This window comes from Drosophila serrata, unplaced genomic scaffold (genome assembly GCF_035046125.1).
Source record: "Drosophila serrata isolate PLE 108 unplaced genomic scaffold, ASM3504612v1 contig_376, whole genome shotgun sequence".
Classification (NCBI taxonomy): domain Eukaryota; kingdom Metazoa; phylum Arthropoda; class Insecta; order Diptera; family Drosophilidae; genus Drosophila; species Drosophila serrata.
The window spans coordinates 2943436-2970133 of record NW_028257274.1 but is presented as its reverse complement, the minus strand read 5'-3'; the positions used below and the strand labels follow the sequence as shown (position 1 = coordinate 2970133).

At 35.8% G+C, this 26698-nt stretch overlaps 3 protein-coding genes across 7 annotated transcripts in view; 2 read left to right on the top strand and 1 right to left on the bottom strand.

Moving 5' to 3' along the window:
* The window catches only part of heph (polypyrimidine tract-binding protein 1 heph), a 199905-nt gene extending 183860 nt beyond the window's left edge, over positions 1-16045 (bottom strand). For all 4 annotated transcript variants that reach the window (XM_086839761.1, XM_086839768.1, XM_086839783.1 and 1 more), the window contains exon 1: positions 16008-16045. The gene's annotated coding sequence lies outside the window, so the exon portion shown is untranslated. The remainder of the gene's footprint in view (positions 1-16007) is intronic.
* On the top strand, positions 489-6045 carry LOC110176459 (putative inorganic phosphate cotransporter). Of its 2 annotated transcripts, none has more exons than XM_020942813.2 (3): positions 489-716; positions 4284-4550; positions 4624-6045. In XM_020942813.2, exons 2-3 carry the CDS (start codon positions 4347-4349, stop codon positions 5932-5934), a joined length of 1515 nt encoding a protein of 504 aa, XP_020798472.1. In that variant the 5' UTR covers positions 489-716; positions 4284-4346; the 3' UTR covers positions 5935-6045. The 2 variants fall into 2 exon arrangements, with proteins under 2 accessions (XP_020798472.1, XP_020798473.2); XM_020942814.2 differs by having other exon boundaries at positions 496-716; positions 4284-4554.
* Positions 12983-18328, top strand: LOC110176478 (uncharacterized). The gene is made up of 3 exons (XM_020942840.2): positions 12983-13111; positions 13652-13750; positions 16592-18328. The coding sequence occupies exons 2-3, from the start codon at positions 13678-13680 to the stop codon at positions 18031-18033; spliced, it is 1515 nt and encodes a 504-aa protein (XP_020798499.2). The 5' UTR covers positions 12983-13111; positions 13652-13677; the 3' UTR covers positions 18034-18328.
* Positions 18329-26698: the final 8370 nt, after the last annotated feature.

Sequence of the window (26698 nt, the reverse complement as noted above, 5' to 3'; positions counted from 1 at the left end):
ATTTAACGGCTGTTATACAAAATGTATTTTAAAAATATTTTAATATTTATTGAAAGAAGACAAGTTTACGAAAAATAGATCAGAATTTTGTTATATTTTCTATATTAATAAATATATAAATATATTTTATTAAAATAGTAAAAATTAAGGTTCTCTAAAATTCACAAATTTGTAAGTTTTTATATACATTTTTCCTAAAAATACAATAGTTTTTAAGTTAATGTAATGTAATGTAATGCATTTTTAACTTTTCATAGAATCTGTCTGGAAATATTTAACTACGATAGGTAGGAAGACCATATTAGAGAGTTTTAAATATATACATTTTTACAGAAAAATTCTTAGAAATTCCCCATTGTATTCTGGCGGCGCGACTTATATTTCCCGATTCTCCCCGCACTGAGAACGGAGAGAGCAGAAAATAATTACAAACGATCCGTCGTGGCAAAGCGTTCACATTTTTTGAATAAAATAAAATAAAGTAGAATTGAGAGCGCCAATCGGCAGTCGGCAGCGGGAGCAAGGCGATCGCGCACAACAAATAGAGAAAAATTAATAAAATTGTTTCGAAATAGAAATATCGGAAAAAGAAGCGCTAACTAACAAACAAGCACGCGGCAAATCGGAATCGGAAAAAACGGGTCCAACAACAAAATCAAAACAAAAACCAAATTAAAATCAGATATTAATAGTACATAAAACACCAACAACAAAAGGTTCGGTTAACAAAAGTGAATAAATGCAGATATTTGCTTATATAGCAATGGCAACAATGTTGCACAAAAAATCTTTGCATACTTCCCAAGTTATTTGCAGGAAATTCTTTGAATTTAATTGTGGTTTTAGTGATTTTAAGTAATGAAAAAAAATAAAACTAAAAAATTCAAATGAAACGATCCCAGCAAAATGGCTTAAAGTAATTTGGAAAATGTGGCACAAAAATGCAAAACTAAACAATTTCGAGTGTGCAAATATTTACAGAATTGGTCCCCAAAAAAACAACAACAAAAAATCAGACTATGAAATCTAAATACACAGACAAGGACACTAAACTAAACGCATCGAATCGATCTTTTTTTTTAATTTTTGCACTCGATGCTCACTGAATCGGGCGGGAATGTCGCTTTCTTGTTTATTTTGCAGCATAAACAATTAAGGCTTCAATTACTAAAAGGGTCGGCAAAACAGAAAAACAAAGAACAAGTGGCTGATAAAGCAAAATTAAAGATTGCTCTGCCATATTTTTCTCAGATTTATCCAAGATTTCATCATCATAAAAAACAGAGTTCCAAATGGGAGTTGAAGAAGAGTTCTACGGCAAATATTTCATAAATACTCTTCAAGATTTCATCATCAACGAAAGCTTTAATTAACAATGAAGTTCAAGACGATTTCTATGGAAAATATTTCTTCAATAAATCAAGCAAGTTCAATGAACTTCAACCCTGTTGTAACATAAAAATTTTGTCTATTTAATCAAAAAAACTGATAAATTTAAAGGCCACATTTTATTGTATATTGTCTAGTCTGGTCTCTGGTGGAATAAAAAAAATGAGTGTATTTTTAAACATAATTTTTATCACCACACTCTACACCGGGCATTGATAATAAAAATTGTCTGCGTGTGTTTTGTATAAGCCAAAAAGTCTGACAGACATATCTAAAGTGGTAAGCAGGTCATGATTATTTTTATATATAGTTTTTCCATGCCATCCCTGGTTTCTTGTTTTAAATACATATAAATAGCATCAATATGTATTTATAAAATTCCCCTAAATACTATATATAGTTTCCTTTGTCTTCCTTTCTAAAATATAACCTTAGTGTATACAAAATGAGCTTAGTTTTATGTGAGTTTCTATGTACACATATATTTTCAGTGTGCTATCTAAGGTAATTATATCAATCATTGGATTGATAATGAATGGGATTTTGTTTTTACTGAAAATCAAAAAGGAAATGGAGTGATATAACATTGAATAATTGATATTAATTGTAATTTACAAAAAGTTATCATTAATTCTGATAGATTCTGATAGATAGATAAAATATAACAAACCATGGGGGTTTCTGATGTACTTTATTTTATAGATAAAACCCTAGCAACAAGAATTCATACATATATAAGATATATTTACATATACATATGTATATATCAAAGTCATCAAAATATATCAAGGCCCGGAATAGAGTAATTATTTGCAATAAAGAATACATACATATCTAAGATATTCATAGCCCAAGCAAAGAGTTGGGAATTATAGGAATATGGTATATAGAATAATACAACAATATAAAAGGCCATGCAAATTTTAGATGTAATAGAACATTTTATATTACTCTATTTTGTTACTTATAAAAATGAAACACAAAAGAAAACTAGAGAATTAATAAAAATATTTGTAAACAAAAATAAACCTGCAAGGATTGTATAAAATCCTAAATAACCTAGCTAATACAGTTTATCATGAAACTCTTAGATACGATTTAATTTTAATTTTAAACGGTATCATAGGTAACGATTTTTCGGCAAAAAATCCTGAAACAAATAAATACTTGAAAATTATAAGAAAACATCTTAGAAAAATTGCATACTCCTCTCTCTGGCATACATTGTATGATATGATATGATATTTTCCCCAAATATTAGCTTAATTTCTTTTGTCTTGCCCGGAAAAAAGACTTGGGAATTACAAGAATATTTTCTATTGTAAAATAAGTTCCCAGCATATCACGTATTCGATACTATTCCCTTAATCTCTCATCTATGTCATTGTTTTTATTTTGAGCGGAATTTATAGGTGGACAGCAGGCGTGGTGGTGGTGCCACCAGCCACCACCCACCGCCCACCGCCTACCCACCCACCTAACACCGACAGCCCAACTTTCGACGATTGGCAGTCGTCCACACGTTGCCAACTATTAGAACAATTGAAACAACAACAAATAAAAAGAGGAAAAAAAGTGTGTGTGGGAGTGTATCTGGGTGGCACTGAAAAAGTATCTTGTTAGCTGCGCTGATACAATTGTAAATGCTGAGATTTAAATTCAGTTTTTACTCTTTTATTCTCGATTTTTGTTTTTGTTTCTATATGATTTCCTTCCTCCTCCCCCCCCCGTTGCGTTTGGGTATTATCGAGGAAATTTGCACACTAACTGATTGTGAGAGCGAGGGATATCTCCAGGAACAATCACAAACACAGCAGAAAATTTGCAAAAAAACAAAAATAACAAAGCCCGAAAAATATCTAAAATAACAAACAAGGGAATTTCATGGAAGCAATATCCGGCTGAGGGAAGGGTTTTTTGAGGAGTGTGTGTATCCTGTGTGTGTGTGTGTTGCCCAGACAGAAGTGCAACAAAATTTCTGCAATTGCATTTGGCCAAAATCAAAGCTGGTCCAGATTCAAAAAAGCGAAAAGCTTGCAAGTTCGCTCGGCTGCCCTTTCTCTCTTTTCAATCTGATTAGATATTGATATGTTTAGGTATCGAAATGTGTTCAAATGGGGGGCAAAAATCATTTAAATTGTCATTAGACTGGAAAATCATTTTAAGAGTTAGACCAAAACAAGGTTAATTCGGTAAATTTCGTAAGGAGTTTACACTTAAATAAGTTAGAATGAAATTTTGTATGATATTTAAGGGCTATATTGCAATCCCCATACCTTAATTTAATTAAAACAGATATATTTCTATTAAATATTATACTTTATTATTGTTTGAAAAGATAATTTAAATGATAAAGGTTTTTAAATATCATCAGTAGATGACAAATTGAATTAAGTAAAAAAATCGTATTATTATTTGTATAAAAATCTGGATATAAATATTTATATATAAATTTCAACTCAAGTTTCATGGATCTTCGGTTTTTTTTTCAAAGAACCTTCTTTATGATTAATTTGATATTAAAACTGTTTAAGTAAGCTACATTTAAGAAGTACTTAAAATAAAAAGAAAAAGCTCAATGAGCTTCATAGGCAAATTCTTTGGCCATGTAACCTTAAATCCACTTGGCAAAATTGTAATTGAATCATTAAAATAATGAGTAAGCAGTTTAAACAGGTATTTTTTATTATACAAAATATTACACTGTTGACAGGTGTTTAGCAAAAGGTGTCATTGGTAGTAATTTAATGTGTAACAACTTAAAAAAGATAAGTTTTGTGATGATTAAGTGAATGCAGTACTTTTAAATTAAATTAAATTACAATTGATTTTCTAGCTGAAAAGCTGATAAGTGAACTGCTAATAAATTTCAAAATCCTATTTATCTTTTCCAGCTTCTCTGAAGGCTGTCAATGCACCAAAAAGACAACTAAAAAAATAAATAAAATCAATAAGAAATGGCTGACATGGAGGAGGTGCCAGGTAAGGCTGCCAGTCGCTTGGGAATGCGACATTTGCAGGCGGCTTTGCTCTTCGTTGGACTGGCGGCCAACACAATCCTTCAGCTGAATGTGGGCGTGGCAGTGGTGGCCATGACCAATGACACATCCTCGACAACGACGACGACGACGACGACTTCCAGTGAAGATGGCGACACGCCCGTGGGTAAGCGAAATGGCAGCTTCCGGCACCCTGACTCACTTGGCCTTTTCCCTTTTCCTATGCTTTCTATAGCACTACAACTGGACGGAAGTGGAGAAGTCCTACATCCTGTCCAGCTACTACTGGGGCTCTGCTCTGGCCCAGTTTCCCGCTGGATATCTTTGCAAGCGCTTTGGCTCTAAGGCTGTGCTCTTCTGGGGAACTCTGGGATCATCGCTGCTGAGTGCTCTGACGCCTCATGGAGTTTATGCCGCTGGCTGGAAGGCTTTCTGTGGCATCCGATTGTTGCAGGGTCTGTGCCAGGTGACCTGGCCATGCATCCACCAGCATCTGGCCAATTGGTGTCCCACAAAGGAGCGAACGCGGCTAGGAGCCTTTGCCTATACAGGTTTCGATTGTGGCAATGTTTTGGCCATGTTTGGAACGGGAATGATAGCAGGATCCTCTTTGGGATGGCCTGGTATCAGTTACTCGGCGGCAGGACTTGGGCTAGTATGGTGCCTGCTCTGGTTACTATTGGGCGCCAATAAGGCCACCGAAGCCAGGTGTATTAGCGAGGCGGAGAAGGCCTACATTGTGGGTGATCTGCAGCGGGAGGAGCGCAAGGATCCGCCAAAGAAAATGGAGATCCCGTGGAAGGGTATCTTCACCTCGGTGCCTGTGCTGGCCCTGCTCTGTGCCAGGTGTGCGGATACCTGGGGACTGGCCACCATGCAGGCGGAGTTGCCAACGTATTTGAGCGGTGTCCTGCACCTGGACATGAGGAGTAATGCATTATACTCGGCTCTGCCCTTCCTGCTCATGTGGTTTATGTGCTATGTGTATTTGATCATAGCTGATGTACTGCTTCGCAAAAACTGGCTTAGTTTGACGGCATTGAGGAAAACCTACACGAGTGTGGCCTTGTGGGCACCGGCCGCTATCCTGCTATCTCTGGCCTTTGTGGGCGAGGGTCAGAAGACCTTGGTCCTGGTCCTTGTTACCCTCAGTGTGGGTGTGAGTAGTGCTGCTACCATTGGCAGTGAATTAAACACCATGGATCTATCACCGAATCATGCTGGCATCTTGGCCGGAATCCTTACCAGCTTCACCAATCTGGTGGCTCTGCTAACACCGCTAATTGTCGGTGTCCTAGTCACAGACTCCACCCAGCGTAGCCAGTGGCAGGTGGTCTTCATTCTTGTGGCCGGAGGTCTCTTTGCCGGGAATGTGATCTTTCTGATTTGGGGAACAGCTGAGACACAACCCTGGAATGAATCCAAGGCGGCGAGAAGGAAACTGAAGGCGGAAGAGAAGCTTTTCCAGCATACAAAACTAGAGTTTGCTTCGGAAAATTCGGATGGCAATGGTGTAGCTTTAAAATTGAATTGTAAAAATCCCTGAGAAGTAGATTTAATTACTCATTTTTATTTTGTTAAATGGAAGGAGACTGCTAAGAACAAATTATTGCGATATATTTTTGTACTATAAATACAATCTCAACCATAAAGAAAATGTGTGTGTTTTTTGGGAAGATACTAAAGGTATTTAAAGAAGCTTGATATTTGATGATAAATAATATGTTATATGAACAAGAATGAAGGAATAATTGCAAGTAAAAGCTTAAATATATTCCTTTTAATAGTTAAACTACCAATCCTAAAATATATATAAACTACAAAAATGAAAATCTTCCCTTTAGGCAATAACCCAATTTATTGTTGATTTACAAGACCATCAATAATTCATCTGCAAATAGTTGCAGCTTGATGCAAATTGCAAAATGTCAATTTCCCCAAGCCTTTTCCTGCTGCCAATTGCTAAAAACATAATTTACGACCAACTTGGGCTTGGGTAAATTCAAGCAAAACCAAACACAGATATAAATTCTTCTAGGACATGGCTTAGGACTCTCTACTCCATCGCCGTTTTCTTCGGCTGTATATATTTATATATATTTATATATATATATATATATAACACACCTGTGCTCTAGCATGGACACTGAGCTGGAGTCCTGCATAAGGAAGACATTAAAACATTGTAACTACAAAACAAGGAATCGCATAAATAAATAACAACAGCTGCTCACTTTCCGCCGCTTGCCGCTTGCCGTTGCATATTTATAGGCGCATAAAATATTGTCGTTTATTTTTAATTTAATGACAAGAAATTTGTGCCCACCATCAGCCTCCCTTCATCCTCATTTCATCCTGGTAATGGCCCATAGCAATTGCAATCTATCTTCCTGCTCCGAGAGCATCTCCTTCCCATTTACGACAAAGCAAAACAATTACAACAACAGATATCACATGAACCGAGAAGCGATAATCAGCAGGGGAGGGGGAGAGGGGGGAGGTAGATACTACCAAAAACCCTGGGGAGGGGGAGTGGGGGCGGCTAGAGTGGACCACAGGCGCCGCTTTGGTCAGCGAGCCATCTGTCAGTGGTTGAAATTTGTAGAGGTGAGTGGGGAGCAGTGGCACTGCGAAAAAATACTCGTACTAGTTCAGGGAAGGATTAGAAAAATTATCAGGAAAAATGAAAAGATTTGGTGTTTCAGTTGTAATAAATTAAATGGTAATTTTATGTCTGTATTCATAATTGAAAAAAATATATAATATATATAAAAAAATTTAGATATAAATAAATTTATATTCAATATTCAATATTTAATTTATATTGTTATTATATTGCTTAATATCCTGACTATAGTTGGAACAAACCAGAAAAATGTATAAGTAATTTTTATGTCCTAATAGAATATTATATTTTAAGTCAGAAGGAATCAAAATGAATCATTTCCGATTCTATAAATCATATATATTCCTGATCAGCATCAACAGCCGAATCGATCTAGCCATCTCAGGCAGAGAAATAAAATTTGACAAATTTTTTCAAAATTGTATAAGGGGTATATCGTTAAAATTATAAAAAAAAAATATTTAAATTTTAAAATTTTAAATAGAGTATGCAGAATTATTAACCTTACAAAAACTAGCATAGGAACGATTTTTGAATTAAAATTAATGATTTTTTCGCTAAGTTAGGAGTTTTTTAAACTTTGATTTATCAAAAAATTGTCATTTAAAAATATCAATAAATATTGATTAAAAAAATGTAAATATTTAAATTAAATTTAATATATATTAATTATATACTAATTTTTTTATTATTATATTTTATATTTATATTATATTTAATTATATATTTAATATGATTATATATATATTCATATTTGTTTTGCAAATATTTCCCAATAAAAAACCCTTATAATATTTCCCTCACTGTAACTTCTGTTTAGTGCGCTCCGGCACGTTGATATAACATTTCGCTTCGTTACGTTACATTTTATTTTATTTACAATACGCACGCAGTTTACTTGTTTCATTTTTTTTTTTCAACCATTCCATACCATTTCATTCCATTGCTACCTTCCCCCCGCCCCCTCACACCATCCTCGTCACACTCCTGTTTCGCCGCGTTATGTATACGCCGTGTTGGCCATCAGCGAGGAGCATCACTTCGGTCATTATTTGGTTACGTGCGCTAAATGAGACGCAACCGAGACACGCCCCATCCGCCACATTTGAATTACGTGCGTGAAGATTACGTTATTTATAACTGACCCCCGTCCCCCGTCCCTCCTTTCCACTCCTCTCACCTTGTTTCCTGCATATGTTGCTTCCTTTTCAGCGCCAAAATAAATGTTACGCTTAAAAGTTAGCACCTGATGGAAGGAGCAGAGGAAACAAGAAGAAGGCTAATGATGCTGGCTGGCTGACTGGCTGACTGGCTGGGAAAATGCATTTTCCGCCGAACCACCTGCAGCTCTCCCTCACCTGGCTACACCTTTGCCTCCTCCAGCTTCTTAGGCTGGTTTAAGTGCCTGACGCATGGCCTTAATTAAAAGCAACTCCCAGAGCCAGCCAGCAAGGGCAATGCACTTGAAGAAAATGTATCTATAGAAAAATATGTTGTCATTTAGAAATATTAAATATTAACTTCCCAAAATCAGAAAGAGTTTATTAAGCTTTCTACTTTCTTAATCCCTCAAGTTCAATGGAATTAATGAATACTTTAAGTTTCATGTGATTATTATGAACTGGTTGATTTATATTGGGAGTTTTCTTAGCGTGTAACTACGTGTGTGCTTGGGTGTGTTTATAAAAAATCAACTTTAACTGCAAGTCAAACTCGCAAACGCAACACAAACTGAGAAACTTTTTTGGCAACTTTCCCCTCACAGCTCCCTCTTTTGTCCCTGAAAATGTTGTTGCACGTTGGCAACTTTTTTTTTTAGGCACCTGGACGCGTGTCTGCCGAGCGTGGCAGCTTCTAATTAATGTTCTCCATTCCCGAAAAAGTTTTTAGCTGAAGCCCTGCAACTCAAATTTAAAAACAATTTCTCCAGAAATATTATAAAGAATTATAAGACTTGGGAATACCAAGCAAAATAAATAAATATTATAATATAATTTAAATATTAATAACAGCTTGTAGAGAATAAAATTTTTAGCTGCCTAAAATATATATAAATAAAAAAAATATCCTCTTGAATGAGCTCAAAAAATAAGTTCATTTTAATCTGTGAAAAATATCTAAAATAAACCCTGAAATAAATGCATTTTTAAGCAGCTTAAAACACAACTTAATAAATAAAAGAATTCATCAATAAAGAGGACAATTTTACTTTGATCTTCTTACAAAAATAAACTTCATATTTCATTTTTAAGTGAAATTCCATTGGAGTCCACACCACTCCAACAATATTCTCTTTTGAAAATTCCAGAGTATGAAAAAAGAATGTGTGTGAGGCCAAGAGCAATTCACTCAGATTCATTCACCGAATCGTTTTCTATATTAAGTTAAAAATTTTCATTTGCTGCATGTGCTTTAATTGCTCCGGAATGCTCCTCTCTCTCTCTGTGTCCATGCCACTGTTTCAGTCAGCCAAGTGTTGCAAACTTTTAAATTAAATCCTTGTAATGCTTTTTGGACAAATGGTTTTTAGTCTCCCCAACCATGGACATGGACACGGACACGGACATGGACATGGCCTTCTTGGCTTCTCTGGGGTAAAGTTGTCATTGACTTGAAGACACAAACGGAAATGGGCAGCTTGAAAAACTTGCAAATTGAATCCTAATTGTTTTAACATTTTTGTCATTGGCAAATTGCCTTGATTAGCACATGAGACTGCAATTTTGGTCGCCCCAAAAAACTTGATGTAATTTCATTAAAGTCTACAGATTTTCGTTCATCAAAAACAGTTCCGGAGAACCTTAATGGCTGTGTGAAAATAGTTTGTTGGCCAAGGCGATAAATAGTTCAAGTTTTCTATTAGGGCCAACACTTTGAAGGAAGTGAAAAGGATTTAGAAAGGGAAGTTAATTCATTTGTAAAATTGTTTTAAAGTTAAAGCATTTAAAGAGAAGGTGATTTAAAAAAATCTTGTTCTTTAAACTATTTATGAAATACAAATTAAAACTCTAAGGAAAGAGTATAATATTCTTAGCCAAAAATAAATGAATTTGATATTTTTTAAGACTTCCCTTTTATTACAAAAAACACCTCCGTAAACTGTCACTTCAGTTTATTATTTTTCTTAGAAAATAAACATCAATAAGTTTTCTTATTTTTCCCCTAGAATACCAATTACTATAGCTTCCTTGGATTCGTGAAACATTATATTCCACACTATAAATATTAAACCAAATTGTGCATTATCATGTATGCATTTTTATAAAATGTTCCCTCTGGCAAAAACTTCTTACTCTTACACACTTCTTAATAGCATTTTTATCCAATTTATTTTAATGGCAAATTGGGCCAGAAATTCTTACAATACATTAAGGTTTGTATATATATTTTTTTCCTAGGAAACTCCGAGTATTTGGTTCCCCTTTTGTTGCCATAGCTGAATATTTTATATCATTTGCTTGTGGCATGTGGCAGTTGTCAATTGCCAGTATTGTCAGAGCGTCACTTCATCCAACAGAAAAAACGCGAAGAAAATAATGTTGAAAATAAATAAGTAAGGCAACCGTGGCTGGGTAGGACAATGCCAGCCTGCCAGGAGCCGGAAATCCAGCCACATACGATATGACAGGATGTTCCAGGGTAGGAGGAGTCCTGATATCCCGCCAGGAGCAAAGGGGTTACTCTTGTACAAGGATTTAACGCACGACAACATCAACAATGAATGTAATTCAATATGCAAATGGGCTGCAGCAATTTTCTACTTTTTCATACACTTTTTCCCTGCACATTTAGCAGTCGAGTTGAGTGTGAGTGAGAGAAAGTTTTCCATTTTCCAGCAGCAGCAGCCTGCCTGCTGATTATGATGCCGTTGTGTTTTGCATCCATTTTGTGAAATGCAATCGCAAATATTCTGCCGCTAACAAAATAGAAAATTGATTCGCTAAGGCCTGCATTGTCTGTCGATAGGTGTACAGATTACAGATAAAGAAACAATTAGGGAGTATATATTTGAGCAAATATAGCGTAGATGTGATAGAGAAAAATTGGATTTTTTAGTTAAATATGAAAACCATAGTTTTTCGAAAAATATCTAATATTTTTCTGCTTTTTGACATATTTTTCGATTATATCGGCACGATTTATCAAAAAGAATAATCATTTATCAAGCATGCATACGTATATCGGTACAATAAAATATCGATTTATATATCGGCATACATTACAGTATTGAAATATCGAAATTTTCCTATTCTCCCTTATTAAAAGTTTTAATTTATACCCTTATTTAATTTTTCTATAAATACTACTTACTACTAATGCAAGATATGTCCTGATTTTCTCCAGAAAATTTTTATTTATGTTAAAACTATACAATTCTTTAGGAAAATTACAATGCTTTACAAATATTCAATAATAAATAAACTAAAACCCATCAAATTTTCTAACAGAAATACCCATTTTTTAGCATTTTTTAAAAACGCATTTCTCTCCATGTCTGTTGCCTGACAAGCAAGCATCAACCTATCATTGGACACATGGCCTAATAATGTTGCCGTGCCAAGGTTGGACAAGATGACAGCCCACGGATTCACCTGTGACCCAATCGGGTTTGCGTTTGGCTCAAATGCATCTGGCATTGGCATCGTGAATCGTGTAGTAATTAATTAGACTCGCAGGCATTTTATATGAACAAAGTGCAATGCCGTTTCACTAATTGAACATGAACATGGCCACTGCCAGTGCTGATGATGATGATGGTGATGATGGTGATGATGATGTGGATGTGCCACTAGCATCATACCCTTACCTCTTGCAACCCACCAACTCCATTCACCAGAGTCGTCGACAATGATGACGTCTAAGTGTAGGCTGCAAGTACTCGAAATCTACAGAACATTCATCTGCATTCAAAGTGGAGAATGGGTTTTGCCGAGGGCGGACTCTGCCTTTGGGCCAAGAGATCTTATACCAATCAGGGTGTTACCACTCCACACCTCCTAGAGTGTGTGTGGTGTGCAGTGTGTGTGGTTTGCAGTCCAGGAGCTGCCTTTGGCAAATGCATTCTGCACGAATATTTCCCCAAATTAAATAAGCACAAATCAAATACTTTACAAATACTGTCACTGCTTAGGAAACTGTCTGAGTACTCCTATAAATGTCAACACACTGAGAAAATAAATAATTTATATGAAAGAATTAAAGAAAAAGTTCAAGATAAAATTAGTTTTAAATAGCAGAGAGATGCGATCCTTTCATGGCGGATAGCGATAAACAATCTTTCCCCCTTCTTTTTTTTCAAAACAAACAAATTTAAAGAGGTAAACAATTTTGTATTATTTTTATCCAAATGGAACCCTTTGTTGATGTTATTATTATTGGAAGAAATTGAATGCTCCTTTTGTAGATTCAATTGGAGCTCTGTTTATCAGGTAATTCGATCAAAAGTTGATCGCAAGTAAACAATCCTCTCATTGTTCGTTTATAAATTTTAAAATTATATAAACTATTTATATGCCAGCTGATCGAATTTCATGTTTTTTTTTTTTTCGAAAAAGCAGTAGCCATATGTCGGCGTCTCTTTGTGAATGGAATATATTTCATTCTAGTAACTTTTTAAAATAATTGGACTAGAGGCTACTGATCAATTTAAAGAAGGTTAAGCAGATTGTTTATTGGTATCTGAATCTAACTCGTATTTTTTCTGTAACCAAATAGGAAATCTAATTAGCATTTACCATTTACATAACCCACTCGGCGTTGCCATATTTTAAAAAAATTGTCTCTAATAAAGTCTGTACCATTTTCTTGAAATTGGTTTTATCTCCTGCTCATTATTCAGGATCAAAGGAATCTAGATCGTAATTAATCCCTTTCTAATTAAAATTCCCTACAGATCGCATAGTTTTCCAACACTAACTCTAAAATAAAGCAATGGCTCCCTGGTATATCCGATTAATCGATTAATCGAGTTATGGACGCTCACAAATACATGTGTATAATCGGCTTATTGCTCAAATGTTTTTTAATAGTTATTGTTCTTGGGACGAAACACATGATTACTTTAAAATTCTTTTAAATACCAGTGCAAGTACTACAAGTAAGTACAAAGAACAAATCTACTGAATTAGAGATAAGAACTCTTTTAGAGGAAAACCTTTGCTGAAAATGCAGTGTGATGTGTGTTTTCCTTTTGTTGTGTCTGTGAGTGTGGCACACAGATTGGCCAAAGTGTTGTGGCATGTTTCTGGGAAAGACCCTTCTTCAGACATTGATTTATGTGGTTTCGTTGTTCGGTTAGTCATCCCGATGATGTGAACATGTGCAAGTTCCTCCCGACAGAGTTTATTTGATGTTGCAGTCGGTGGTTTTGGTTTATTGGCAACAATAAAAAACAAAAATCAAGTTGATAGTGTGTGTGTTTTTGTCTGTGTGTGTGGCGGCGACAGGTCCTATGGATGAGCTAAAAGCGATTATGGTTTTCGGCGGATTAAATATTAATGCCGCATGCTGGCGATTCAGTTTCTGCACTTGCAGTTTATTTACTTTACATATCTCAACAAACAAACATTTTAAAAAAGTAAACAATTTCTTATTATTGATATCCGGCAATGGGGGAAATCTCTTCTTTTATTTGCAGCTTGAGGGATTCGAGATCGCTTTGAAATGATGAGTGCTTCAGTTGATTGCGAGTTGATTGAGAGCATGGAAGGCATGGAAGTTAAGGAAGATAATACGGGTAAGTTTTTCTTTGATATTGGAAAACAACAATATAGTTCAATCCAATTGGTTTAAGTGGATCATTATTCTTATTGGTAATGACAGAGGCCTTGCCACACAGTTAAAAATCAAAGAACTTTTAAAACTTTGGTTTAAAGAAAATTTAGTCTACAAAATTTTTAAACTTCATATCAATAATTTAGAACTCTGAAAAATGGTACAAAAAAGTGCAAGTAACTTTTGAATATATTCAATTAATGTATTTAAACTAAAAAATAACAACAAGAATGGAAACTAATTTCAGGAAACCAAAGTTAATATAAGTTTCCATTGAATTATAGAATAGAATTGTAAATCGATCATAACAAAACTTAAAATATTCGCATTTTTCCAATCAATGTTTATCGATATTTTAATATGACAATTTTTTCGAAATATCTAAGTTTAAAAAACTCACAACTAAGCCAAAAATGCATTAATTTTAAATCCAAAAGCGCTTCTATGCTAGTTCTAATTAGGCTTATAATTATACATGCTCTATTTAAAAATTTAAAAAATCAAAAATTTTGGTAATTTTTTTTGACAATTTGAACGATGTAGCCCCTTATAAAATTTAGAAAAAATTTGTACATTTCAATTTTTCTCCCGGAAATGGCTAAATCGATTTGGCTTTTGACGCTGATCGAGAATATATATGATTTATAGGGTCGGAAATGACTCCTTCACATCGTTTTAAGCTTTTGAATAAAATTATTATACCCTGCAGGTGTATAAAAATTTTATTTATTTATTGCAATAACCTTTTTGAATCTGGAATATGCTATATAATAAATACAAAATTTTCCAATTATTGGGACATTTACTAATCTGCTGAAATGCTATTTTAAATAATAATTAAAAAACACCTTTTCCCAGCTTAAAGTAAACTCTAAAATTGTATCTTTAATTTCGTACTATTACGATCCAGTTTAAGCCTCTATCTGGTATCTGGCTAATTAGCCAAGAGCGTGGCGGTTGGCTAGTCTATGGCAAAAATTATGACAAATTAAAAACGGCAGCGAGGGGCTATAACAAAGCCCGTCAGGTGGGGCAGCTATTCCGCACCCCCGCTGCCCCGCATCCCCTGCAAATCCACTCAATCCCCAACACTGCCGCGAAAAACACTTTGTAATTACCCCGAACACTGCAATAACAAAAGGCGGCCAAATGGCGGCCAGGCCAAAAGGGTGACGAGACAAAGGCGGCTGCTGAGCCTCCCCAGACTCCATCCTTCATTCCATTCCCTTACCATTCCCCATCGCCATCACCATCATCATCATCATCATCAGGAGCAGTGGCAGAGGAGCACACAAGAGGAGGCAGTCACGGTCGTTTGTGGCTCATTGGTTTGCGTCCAGCCTGGGTTATTTTTCATGCCCATACCCCCCCATCCCTTTGGCCACGGTCCACATAAATTAACCGAAACGTATTAATTCTTTTTTACTCCTCCATCCTTTCCCGCATCCCTTTTTATATGCGTGCAAAAATTTATGCTTGAATTAAATATGATGACCGAAAAAAAAAACGAAAAGTAGGAGTCGCACAAGGGCGCAAGGACACCCGGCAGTGGCATTGTGCTTATTTACACATGTACGACACGGCGTATACGCATTGTAATGTACCACAGCCGGCCACAATTAATCTTGCCACGTGTTTTATGCGAAAAAAAGAGGCACGAAGAGACAGCGAAAAGAAAACTTTGCCACCGAAGTGGACCATCATGCTGCGGCTGGGTTATAATTGAATTTTCATAACCATTAACCGACGTCGACTTGGTCATTATTTAAATGTAACGACGCTTTATTATTACCCCGGTAATCGAAAGCAAATGATTGCGACTTTATAAATATAAATCAAATTAGAAGAAGCCACTGTCACTGCCACTGCCACTGCCACGGCCAGCACATGTTGCATGGCCATTTGGCCAATGTGTGGCCCGGAAAAAGCTAGAAGCAACCACAAAAAAGCAACCAACATAGCCACAGTCACAACATTAAAATGCCGGCATTTATATAACCCAAACAAAGGAGTCCACTAAAAAGACATTTTTGGCCATTTTAGCCCATGGACCGGACCGGACAAGGACATTTTAAAAGCGTTCCATCAGGACAAAACAGATTTATGAGTGCGTCGCGGGGTGGTTTAAGTGCATCTTAAGGAGCGTGTACTTAGAGCCATAAAAACTTGGAAATTATATTCAAATGAAGTGAACAAGCCAGCAGGCAGAGCAAACTCACCAAATAAGCAATCGGGAAATGTTGGTCTTTAACGGCTGAAAAGAAATTAAGGGAAATTTGGTGATTAAATTGAGTTGAAATGGCTTAATAAATATGAAATAAATTGGAGTTTATTAAACGGTTTGCTTTTGTTTATAAGATATTAAAGTTAAATGGGGAAATTCGAACGAATAGAATGTCGATTTTGCTTAAAAATGTAGTCAGAAATAGAATCTTTTAACCTAATTTAAACAGTATATAAAATATATTTAAGAAAACAACTGAACTATGTATATTTCTTTAAGATTTTTTTTTAGATACAATGTAAGTATATTAATTTTTATTCTTAACTTAGAAAATAAAGTATTTTAGGAAGCTTCACACATTCATAAAACAATATTTTTAACAGATGATATTATTTAAAATGTATAATTCTTAAATATGTTTATAGCTTTAATCTAGAATCTTTACCTTGATGTTTTCCCCAATCTTCTAATCTCTCTATAAACTAAAACCTTAGAACATTTTACTATCTCACCGATTTGTAATTATCCGATTTAATGGTATTCAAATTTAAAATGCTCCCATTTACTCAATTTTTCCAGACTCCTTCAGCGATGGTGACCTAGTGTTTGCAAAGGCTATAGGATACATTTCATGGCCGGGAATAATAGTTGAGAAGCAAAGTCTTCATAGTATAGTTAACTTTCTGGGATCTGACGACACTCGCAAGATTGAAAACATAAAAATCTGGCCATACAGCGAAAGAAATAAGGGTAAATTCATAACTGCCCTGAATTTGGAATATGAGGAATTCCGGGATGCGATTGTCATTGCAGAAAAATTAAGCTTCAGGCTTGATCCCAATAAAGAAAATGGTGCCTATTTCTATCGAGTATTGAGCCAAAGCGATCTACAGGAGTTGCAGGAGCAGGATAAAGAGAGCCAGGAGGAAGTCAGACCGAAGGAAGCAAGTCAGGAGGAACCCAATGAAGACGAACCCAGCAAGGACGTAATCGGGAAGGAAGAACGCAACAAGGACGAAGCCGGCAAGGAGGCCACCGGCATCAAAGGACCCGTCAAGGAGAAACCCCATAAGGAGCCACCCATTCAGGAGGCAGAAAACCTTAAGGAGGAGATGATTGAGTACGTGAGAGTGCTGCGAAGTGATCACAAATCTCTGGATGGTGGCATAGAAAACAAATTTATCACGCTGGTGAATTTACTGCGCCGGAGCTTAAAGACTAACCAGATGGATTACCCTTCCGCCGTGTTTGCCCTGCAGGAGCTTCATGGAATGGAATTCAGTGAACTCCTTCTGGTGCGAAACTTTGAGGCCGTGAACTCCATCTACCATGTATGCTACCTCGACACCGCCCATCAGAATTACAAGGAGGCGGTCCAGGTGCAGCTTATGGCCAAACAATTAATTTTTCGCTTTGCACCATTGATTAGACTGTCGGATTCAGTGCAAAACTTTATGGATCAGTTTCGATCGCTTTCGTCAATCTATAGACGATTCATTAGTGAATTTGAACCAGTACAACGACAGTCCAGCGAGGAGGAGTCTTGTCTGGCTGCTGTGCCTGTAACGGAGGCGGAAAAGGAAGCTTGGTTCGAGGAGGAATCCGTACGGGAAGCAATGTTCCTATCCGATCAAGATTTCTTGACACTAGCCTTAGAAAAAAGATTCGACGAATTAATTGATATTTTGCGTCGCAGCGTATCATTCCGTCGAAAGGACTATCCATCCGCTTTATTAGCATTCGATGAGCTGCTTTCTTTCACATTTACCAAACAATTTTTAATGCCGAAGTATAAAGCCGTGTATTTTGTTTACTATCTATCCAGATCTGGCAGTGTCCTGCCTTGGAATAGCCTTGCTAAGGCCACTCTGGTGAGGAGTTTGGCTAACCAACTAATGGTTCGCTTCTTCTCGGTGTTCAATTTGCCAGGTATCACCGGGTACGATTTTATGGTCCACTACTGTTCGCTTTACGCCTCTGATAGCTCCGAAGCTGAATCGGATACCGAGCAAGGAAGCTAAATTGGAGATCTTTACAAAATTCACAGGAATTCTAGAAGCAGAAGTAGCACTGATATCAGCCTTATATTTTATATAGTTATAAGGAATGGTAAGCTAATAATTAATGATGATGACTGCTGAATAATGAAAAAGACCGAAAAGAACTGAAAGTTTATGCCAACAGAAACCAAATTCCCTTATTTTTTGTAACTGAATCTCTGTACTTATTCCATTTTTCATAGACTATCAAAAAGTACATATATTGTATATAGTTTTAAGGAATGCAAATAAATAATTAATAATAAAGGAATGCTGAATAATTAAAAATAATAAAAATAACTGCAAATTAATTCAAAGGAGAACTATATTGCCTTATTTTTTGTAATGAATCTCTGTGTTTATTTCAATAAAACCCTCTTATATGGGCATCAAAAAGGACAACAAATCAGATCCTAGCATCAATGGAAGTATGACAAATATGTGTGCGGTCAGCCAGAGTCAGTCCTTATAGCGGAGGGTCGAGTATCGAAAAAAATGGACAGGGGTGAAGGCTGTGGCAGCACTTCGGGGTGAGCTAAACAATCGATCAAAAAGTGAGACAAATCGTCGTGTCTTTTCGGTTGGCAGCAAACAAAAGCCAAATGTGTTCACACCTTGACAGCCTGACACACCCTCATCCCACACACACACACACACACACACGCAGGGGAAACACCTCACCTGCCTCACCCCCTGAATTCCCTCAGCTTTTTGGAGGCGGTCAAGCAAACAACATTTCACTTTTTGTGGTGCTGCCAAAAAGGTAGCAGCAAAAGGCAAATTCAATTTGAGCTGTCAAAAATCTGACCAATATTGCCTTTGAGTGTCCGTGGTCCCCCGCCTCAGATCCCATGTGTCTGTGAATGTGTGAGTGAGGGGCCGGGGGCGTGTCCTGCGGTCGGTCACACAATAAATCGATTGAAAACGTAAATGAAATTGACAGTCAGCATTCCAGGTGTGCGATCCAGGACCAGCAGCCACGTATCCGTCTCCAAACTCCGTGTTAAATACCTTGACACTCGTCCGCCGTTTGAAGTTTTTTTGCACGGTGAGAAAAAATAGTGCCTGCGATTCTTTGGGAAATAAGGAACATATGTTATATTGAAAGGGGATTCTTGGACATATCCCTGAAAGTGTGTTTTGAAATAATTGTGCTGCACTAACTTCAGGTTATCAAAAGATTTAAATTTATTGTATACTAAAAAGCTTTTTATAAAACATTTAAAATTGAAAGAATTGCTTTTAATCGGAAAATGTTGCATAGGATAGAAAAAAATAAGGAAACCTATCTAACAAACTCCCTTAAAAATTAATTTTTGCGTTTTAATATTTTATACATCACTCAAGTACATAGTTATTGATAGTTTTATAAGAGTTTTGAAATAAGAAATAGAATTTGTTTTTGAAATCTAGAATGAGAATGTTAAATAAAGAATATTTTCTCACTTTTCCTTACAACATTAATATTTTTTTTAAGTTTTAATAATCAAAATCTATTAAAATAATCTTTTTCCTAGAGAATCTCCCTCAAATTCCACGCATTTGATTTCCCCCAGTGCTCAACACCAACTCCTGTGGCACTTGTCTGCGTTTCCTTGAGGGAAAGGGAAGCCTAAGTAAGGCATCAAATTAATTTGACATTTGCTTTGTCACTGTCAGCTCAACGCCCGGATTTGCAGACGGCGGGTTAACAGCACATTCCGGGGGTTAAGGGTCACTCCAAGACCCAGGACCCAGAGTTGGAGCTGGAGACGGAGTCAAAGCCAATGACCATGGCCCCCAGAAACCCAACTACCATTGATGATGATATATGGCTCTGGACATTGATTGGAAATGTTGGCTCACACACGCACACTCGCACGCTAATGCAGATCAAACAGGCCAAAGTGTTTGGCTTATTGACACTCGACGGGAGGTCCTGGAGGTCCTGCAGGTCCTGTTCTCAGGCACACCACCAAACCATAGTCCTTAACTACTACTCCTCTTAAGTGCTCTTTGCTTTTAAGAAAATTAGCAAATCTAAATTATTATTTTTAATTTACAAAAACATCGTTAAATGGTCTTCGTGGAGATTGACATGAGTAAACAGAAGCTAAAGGAAGCACCGACCCCCGAAATGTGTGCCATCAAAATAATAATAATGTTATTTTTTAATTTACCTAAAATGTCCTGCACACACACACACACACACCTCTACAAGCCGCTTACAATGAAAGCAATGTATATTTTTATATTAATATGGCTAAAAGGAAAACAAAAACAAGGCCAGGGGTACGAATAAGGGAAGCCAAAGCTAGCACAGGTGAGGCGCATGTTGGCCAGGTATGAACTTCAAAATGTGTCCTTCAAAACAGTGGTTTGAAAATGAATTTGTTTAGGAATAAAAAATATGCAGAAACACTTCAAGAATTTATAATTTAAATAAGTAATCTTTATAAAAATTATTTTAATTATTTATACCTTTAAAACAAAACATATTAAAAAAATGGAAAAAGGTTTTTAAAGGCTTCAAAGATTAAATCACCATTAAAAACAATTAAATAAAATTTACCTTTAAAACTTTTTCACATTTAAAAGCAAAAAAAAATAAAGTAAGTTGTGGGCTTAACAAGTTATTAGCATTATTAAATGCAAAGAATCATATTTATGGTTTTATATTTTCGTATTCTAGGGAGAAATTCATATTTATTTATGATTTATTTTTTATCAGACGACAATTAACTATTACACCAAAAATAAACAGCTTTATTTATCTGCCAGCAAAGCAATTAATCATTTATTTGTTCAAGTTCAATTATCATGCGAGTGCGCTTTAAAGTTTATATTAATGTAAACAAAATAAACTTGCGGTTGTTAATACCTGTTGTGTTTTTATTTTTTCGTTCCCTGTTTCGATAATTGCCAACATATTTTTTTGCCATTATATAATTTTAATTTGATCATTTGAAATAAATATTTTTTTCTTTCGCCTTTAATCTTGTAATTAATGGTTTGTATTTTTTTTCTGTGATCAATAAATGCTTTATGTTGGCACCACTGTTTTTTTTTTTGCGAAAGCTATTATGTCATAAGTACTGCTACTTAGTGGCGGATTTTGTTTTCATAGTGTTCCGCCCCCGCCATCGCTTTTTTATATTTATTTTCCTTCTGTTTTTTTGAGCCGTTTGAAGTCCTTTGACGTTGGCGTGTCCTGGTAATTGTCTACTTAGCGATGGCTTGTCAACACACCGTTGTGGGTCACTAATTTCACTGAATCGCGCGCATCATTTAATGAATTGATATCCGCATAAAGGACCTCGCCCAGCTTCAAACGGAGATCCCGATTGCGGCGGCTCTCCTTTTGTGATGTGATGTAATTTATGTGCCGGCGCCAGATGTTTATCGCGATATCGGAATAAAGCCAGGTCAGCACCTGACCGAGCTTATCGCGATGCAGTGTGTTAATGTTTGACCCCTGCCCCCGCCTGGAACCTTTCTGATAAGCCAAACAACCTCAGCAACCCCGGCAGCGTTGATTTATTTCACTTCTCTCTTCGCTTTTTAAAGGACTTTTTTGTATGTGTGTGTGTGTTGTTTTTAATGCTGCGAGTCACAAAAAAATTTTGCTGACTTTCATGGACAGGCCGTAAAAGCATGTTGGTTGTAAAAATTCTTAAAAAACCGGACAGCATATTTGCACATTATTTTATTTTTTTAGTTACTTTTTTAATACTAATTAAAAAATGTTTATACATTTTTCAAAAAGTTAGAGGCAGAGGTACCGCAAAGCAATTTGCAGAAACAACCGAAAAACTAAAAACACATGTGGCACACACACACACATCTACACACAATTTATTCGTGGATGGGGAAGAGGGGTATACAAAGATTTTTGTTGACAGAACTTTACAATAAAACGAAAGTTTAATGCACAAGTTCTTCTACGGGTTTTGGCCAACATGCCCCCATAACCATTTCGGTGCACAGAAAAAAAATATATATTACTGAAAAATATATATTACTGTAATTTTTGGATTTTATTATCTATTATCAAGAAGGGAAACTTCCGAAATCTATTAAAAACTATTAGGGACTAGAATTTATTTGGGAAGTACCTTGAAAATTAAATAGAACATATTTTAGTGTATTTAAAGCTAACTTGATACTTTTCCCTTGCAATAAAAAATAATGAATTAATAGTTTGAGGTTTTTTTTAGTTTCAAAAACTATTATTAATTAATTTATATATTATTAATACATTTTTCTTCAGTGTGGATGAGGTTGAACCACAGAGAACTGCACGAAGCCAGGCCGAGGTGAGCCGGCGGTCTGTTTGCGCAACTTACAGCCAAAGTAAACTCATTACCAATGCAAACAAACAGTGCTGGGCGCCCCCGAAAACTTAACAAAAAAACAAAATATACATATTCATAGTATATATAAATTCCCGTATAAAAAAAAAAAAAAAAATATATATATATATATATATATACAACTGGCAGTGAAACTATTTGCGGGAAAATGTAACGCAACGCAAATGGAAAGAAAAATCGTTAAAAAGTGTGTGTGTTAAAAAATAATTAAGTGCTTGGCACATTTCTTCTGATGGCATGTGTACGGCACATCAAGTATACGCCGCGTTGCCCATTCCATTCGCTTTTGTCCCGAAAAACAAATTGTTTGTGTTGCATAATTTTGAGCGCTGGCGCATATTCGAGATGCCTTCTATTGGACACGCCGCCGCGCTTATTGATTCCAAATTCCATGTCAAAACCATGGAAGCGCCGGATCCTAACCGCAGGATACAAATATGTGCTCATTGTTTGGCCTGCGGCTGCCGCGGTGTCTTTATTGATCAAATTGCTTTATTGGTGTATTAATTTTAATTGGTCGACATGTCCATGTGTTGCCCAGTCACTATTAATTAACATGCAGTTCTCGTTCCTCCGCCACTCTCTCCCCTCTCGGTATGTTGTACATCGAGTTACATTAATTATTTAATTTATTGTAATTTTTACTTATTTGCTTAACTGCAGTTGAACCGAAAGTTTATTTGTTGTTGCTGTTGCCTGTTGGCCCCAAAGTGCCAGTAAAAGTTAAAAGCATATTTAAATAATAACATACACTAGGGAGAGATGCAGATAAGTTTGATTCAGTTGAATATGTGGTTGATTTAGGAGTTTTGATATATTTTCAGAGTTATTGGGGGGAAGTAAGAGTGACAATAAGGAAGTTGAAATTTGAAAATTAGGGATAAAATTATAAGGAGATATAAATATTAGTTTTAAGAAATAAAGAAGTTAAAATTTTATAACTTGAAGTTATTACTTGTACTGTTTATTATATTTCCTTAAGATTTCAATGTAAAAATGTAAGCTAAGGTATTATATTTCTAAGTCAAAACTAATATTTATGTGTCCAAATTTAGAGTAAGTTCATATAATTAAATAATTCCCTAACAAATCTGGTAATTATGCTGTCAAAAAATCTCTGAGAACATATTGTTAAGGATTATAATAGTGTTAGTTAAAATCTCCTTTCTGTCATGTTAAAATGTTTTTATTTATTTAATCTTTGTGTAGAGTATCCCCCTATCATTATGGTTTCCCTTGCATTTTTGCTGGTTTATCCATCCGGCATTTATATTCTGTTCATTACTGTTGATGTGATCACATTTGTAAAACCGCAGAAAACAAAATGTTAGTTTATACAACTTTTTGGGTTTCGGTGTGCGCACATTAATGTGTAATTAAAATGTGGCAGACAACATTATGGCATATCCGCTGCAGCACATACACACACATTGCCGCTTTTGACCGCACACAAATAATTAATTGAGATATTACAAGCCAGGGCCAGAAGATGAAGCTACATAGATGAAGGAGGAGCAGGAGCAGGAACTGGAGATGGAGATGAAGCTGGTCCAGAGCGGAATGGAGTGCTTTGGGCCATGTTCCCCTGTTGCCGTGTCTGTTAATTTATTAATACAATTGATTTATGCACTGATGATGATTAAGGAGTTCGCCTGTGTGAGTCGCAGACAAACCTCAAAAGCGAAGCTCTGACTCTGTCTAGAGGCAACAGCAACCAAAACAACCTAATCTCATTAACTTGGCCGCATTAAAGGCCAGGACCCATCTAACCGACTGAACAAGAGTGAACTGTTTGAGAGAGACTGTCAGACTCTGGGCGAGGGAAGCATTCCAAAGTGCTAAACTGAAACTAAAGTTTAATGACCACAAAATCCCATCAGAGCCCCTCGACGATTCCGGTTGGCCTAGCTCTTTCTGACCAATTACGAACGCATTTCAATCCGACCGCTAATCGGCTTCCCTACCTCTTGCTCTGGTACTCCTCCACCCTGCCTCCCTTGGCTGCATTTCAGGTTGAGTGCATTTCATTTAAATGAATTACAAGCGAAATATGAGCGTTTTACGGCGTTTTCCACCAGCATTTTCCTCAGTCCACCTTCTCATCTTGACTGTTGCCGCTCATTAAGCAGCCGTCGCTTCAACGCCAAATGTTAATCAGTTTTTTTTTCTATTTCTATTTCAATTAGGGAGTGGAGTCGGGAGGAGGAAAAGGGGAGTCGTGGGGAGCGGGGAGACCCAAAGCGCAAATCACAAAACACAACAAAGCACAAAAATTGGTAATTAATGCTTTGATACACTGGCGAAAAAACGAAGGAATAAAAGGATTTTTAAAAACTTTCTTGTGACTTTTCCTGTGTCTCTTCAGTATCACATCATCTAGCTTTAATTAAAGGTGACAGAAAATGTTGATAAATCAAAAATGTATCGATGTTTCCCATGAATTTCGATATACCGATATTTAAACGGTGGCTTATATCAAAATTGTGTACCATATTTATGACCAATTAAATCTTAAAAAAATATAAATACAACTTAAATATAATTTGTACGGATATCTTTTGATAATATCAATACTATAATATACTTAATGTGACATTTTTCTGTATTTAAAATTTCAATATATAGTACTAAAGCTTACGATATTTTCGATAGGATATAAAGTTCGATAATTTTGTCAATACATAATATTGGAATATCCTCTCGATTGATCCATTTAGAAATTCTAACGTTACTCTAGCGCTTCTATTAAGTGGTCGCCTTGTTTGATTTATAATAAATTTGTAGAATCTCAACGAATTACTCTAAATTCCAACTCTCATCAACTCTATTTTTTTTCTCTGCCAAAAAAAGCACTGCAAATCAAGAAGGGGGAGCCAGCGATGAAGAACCATAGAAAGTATTCCTCTTAGCCACCGTCCCTTGTTAATTTGAATGAATTTAATTAATTAGCATTAAAACAAAGCTGACGTCAATTGCGCCAAAAACGAGTGGGGGGGATTTGGCCAGGCCAGCAAGCCAGCGGGAGTAACAGCACTTGCTGCCAGCCTCCTTCCCCCCTTTTTTAGATGATTCAACGGCTCTCTGGGTGTTGAGTGTCGTTGCCAGGACATCACAGCAGCAGCTGATGACTCCGACTGCGAGGACTTCTTGTGGGGAGCCAGCTTAAGCAGCTATTCGATATTCGAAGTCATTACGATGATTCTGAATATTATCGAGGATGATTATGATGATGATGATGATGATGGTTTCGGGAAGGCAGCTGCTTATGACGTTCGTCCATAAAGCCGCTAAGCGGATATGGACCAAAACAGATATATATGTAGGCACACAAATCCACGCACATATATTCGCAATTAACGAAGGAAGATTTCATGGCTGTTTAGTTTTTAATTAAAAATTGATTGAGGCATTTGCATTGTATTAGAAATTCAATTCAATTCAGTGACACAGTTGATAGGCTTAACCGGACTTGTCTCCACACAAGGCTTAATTACGATTAATTTAACAATTTGGAATGAAGTAAGGAAGGGCATACGGTACAAGTAACAAGAAACCAAGAGCGATTAGTAAGCTTATTAGGAGACAAGCACACTTGATTGGCAAGAAGCAAAGCGTTTAAACATGAAAGGTACTTCAGGGATTTAATTTGATTTTAAATTGTTACAATGGAGCTTATATATTTAGCTTTGGATGAAGAAGTTTATAATTTTAGTCAGAAACTTGTAAAGCAGTGAAGGAGTCATTTCCGACCCTATAAATCATATATATTCTTGATCACCAACAATAGCCGAATCGATCTTGCCCTGTCAGGCAGAAAAAAAAAAATTCGAAATTTTTTTAAATTTTGTATAATTTTGAATTTTTACAACACGGTATACAGATTTGTTAACCATATAAAAAGTAAGATAGGAAAACTATCCGAATTCAAAAAAATGCATTTTTGGCTTAGTTATTATATTTGAAAAACTTCGATTTAACCAAATAAATAAGCTCATAAAAATATCGATTTAAAATAATTAGAATACAAATATTTTAAGTTTCGCTTGAGGTATTCGAAGGCCAAGAATCGAATGATTGTGAAAGTCATATATTTTTCAATTTGCAATTTAAATCTTGCTGAATAAAGAAGAAAACATTGGACAAAATAGACAAAAAATAATTGTTTCCAAATTTGATAAGGGATAACATCATTAAAATAATTAATATGCACAAAATATTTAATATTTTAATATAACTGCAAGGGTATACAACCCTTGGCTTTTCAAAGTTTGTTTTATTTCGTGTTTAAAATAAAT

Excerpts from the sequence above, each read along its gene's own strand:
- LOC110176459 (XM_020942813.2), top strand. The coding sequence starts at position 4,347 with ATGGCTGACATGGAGGAGGTGCCAGGTAAGGCTGCCAGTCGCTTGGGA. Across the intron at positions 4,551-4,623 it reads GTGAAGATGGCGACACGCCC|CACTACAACTGGACGGAAGT; the intron begins GTGGGTAAGCGA and ends TGCTTTCTATAG.
- LOC110176478 (XM_020942840.2), top strand. The coding sequence starts at position 13,678 with ATGATGAGTGCTTCAGTTGATTGCGAGTTGATTGAGAGCATGGAAGGC. Across the intron at positions 13,751-16,591 it reads AGTTAAGGAAGATAATACGG|ACTCCTTCAGCGATGGTGAC; the intron begins GTAAGTTTTTCT and ends CAATTTTTCCAG.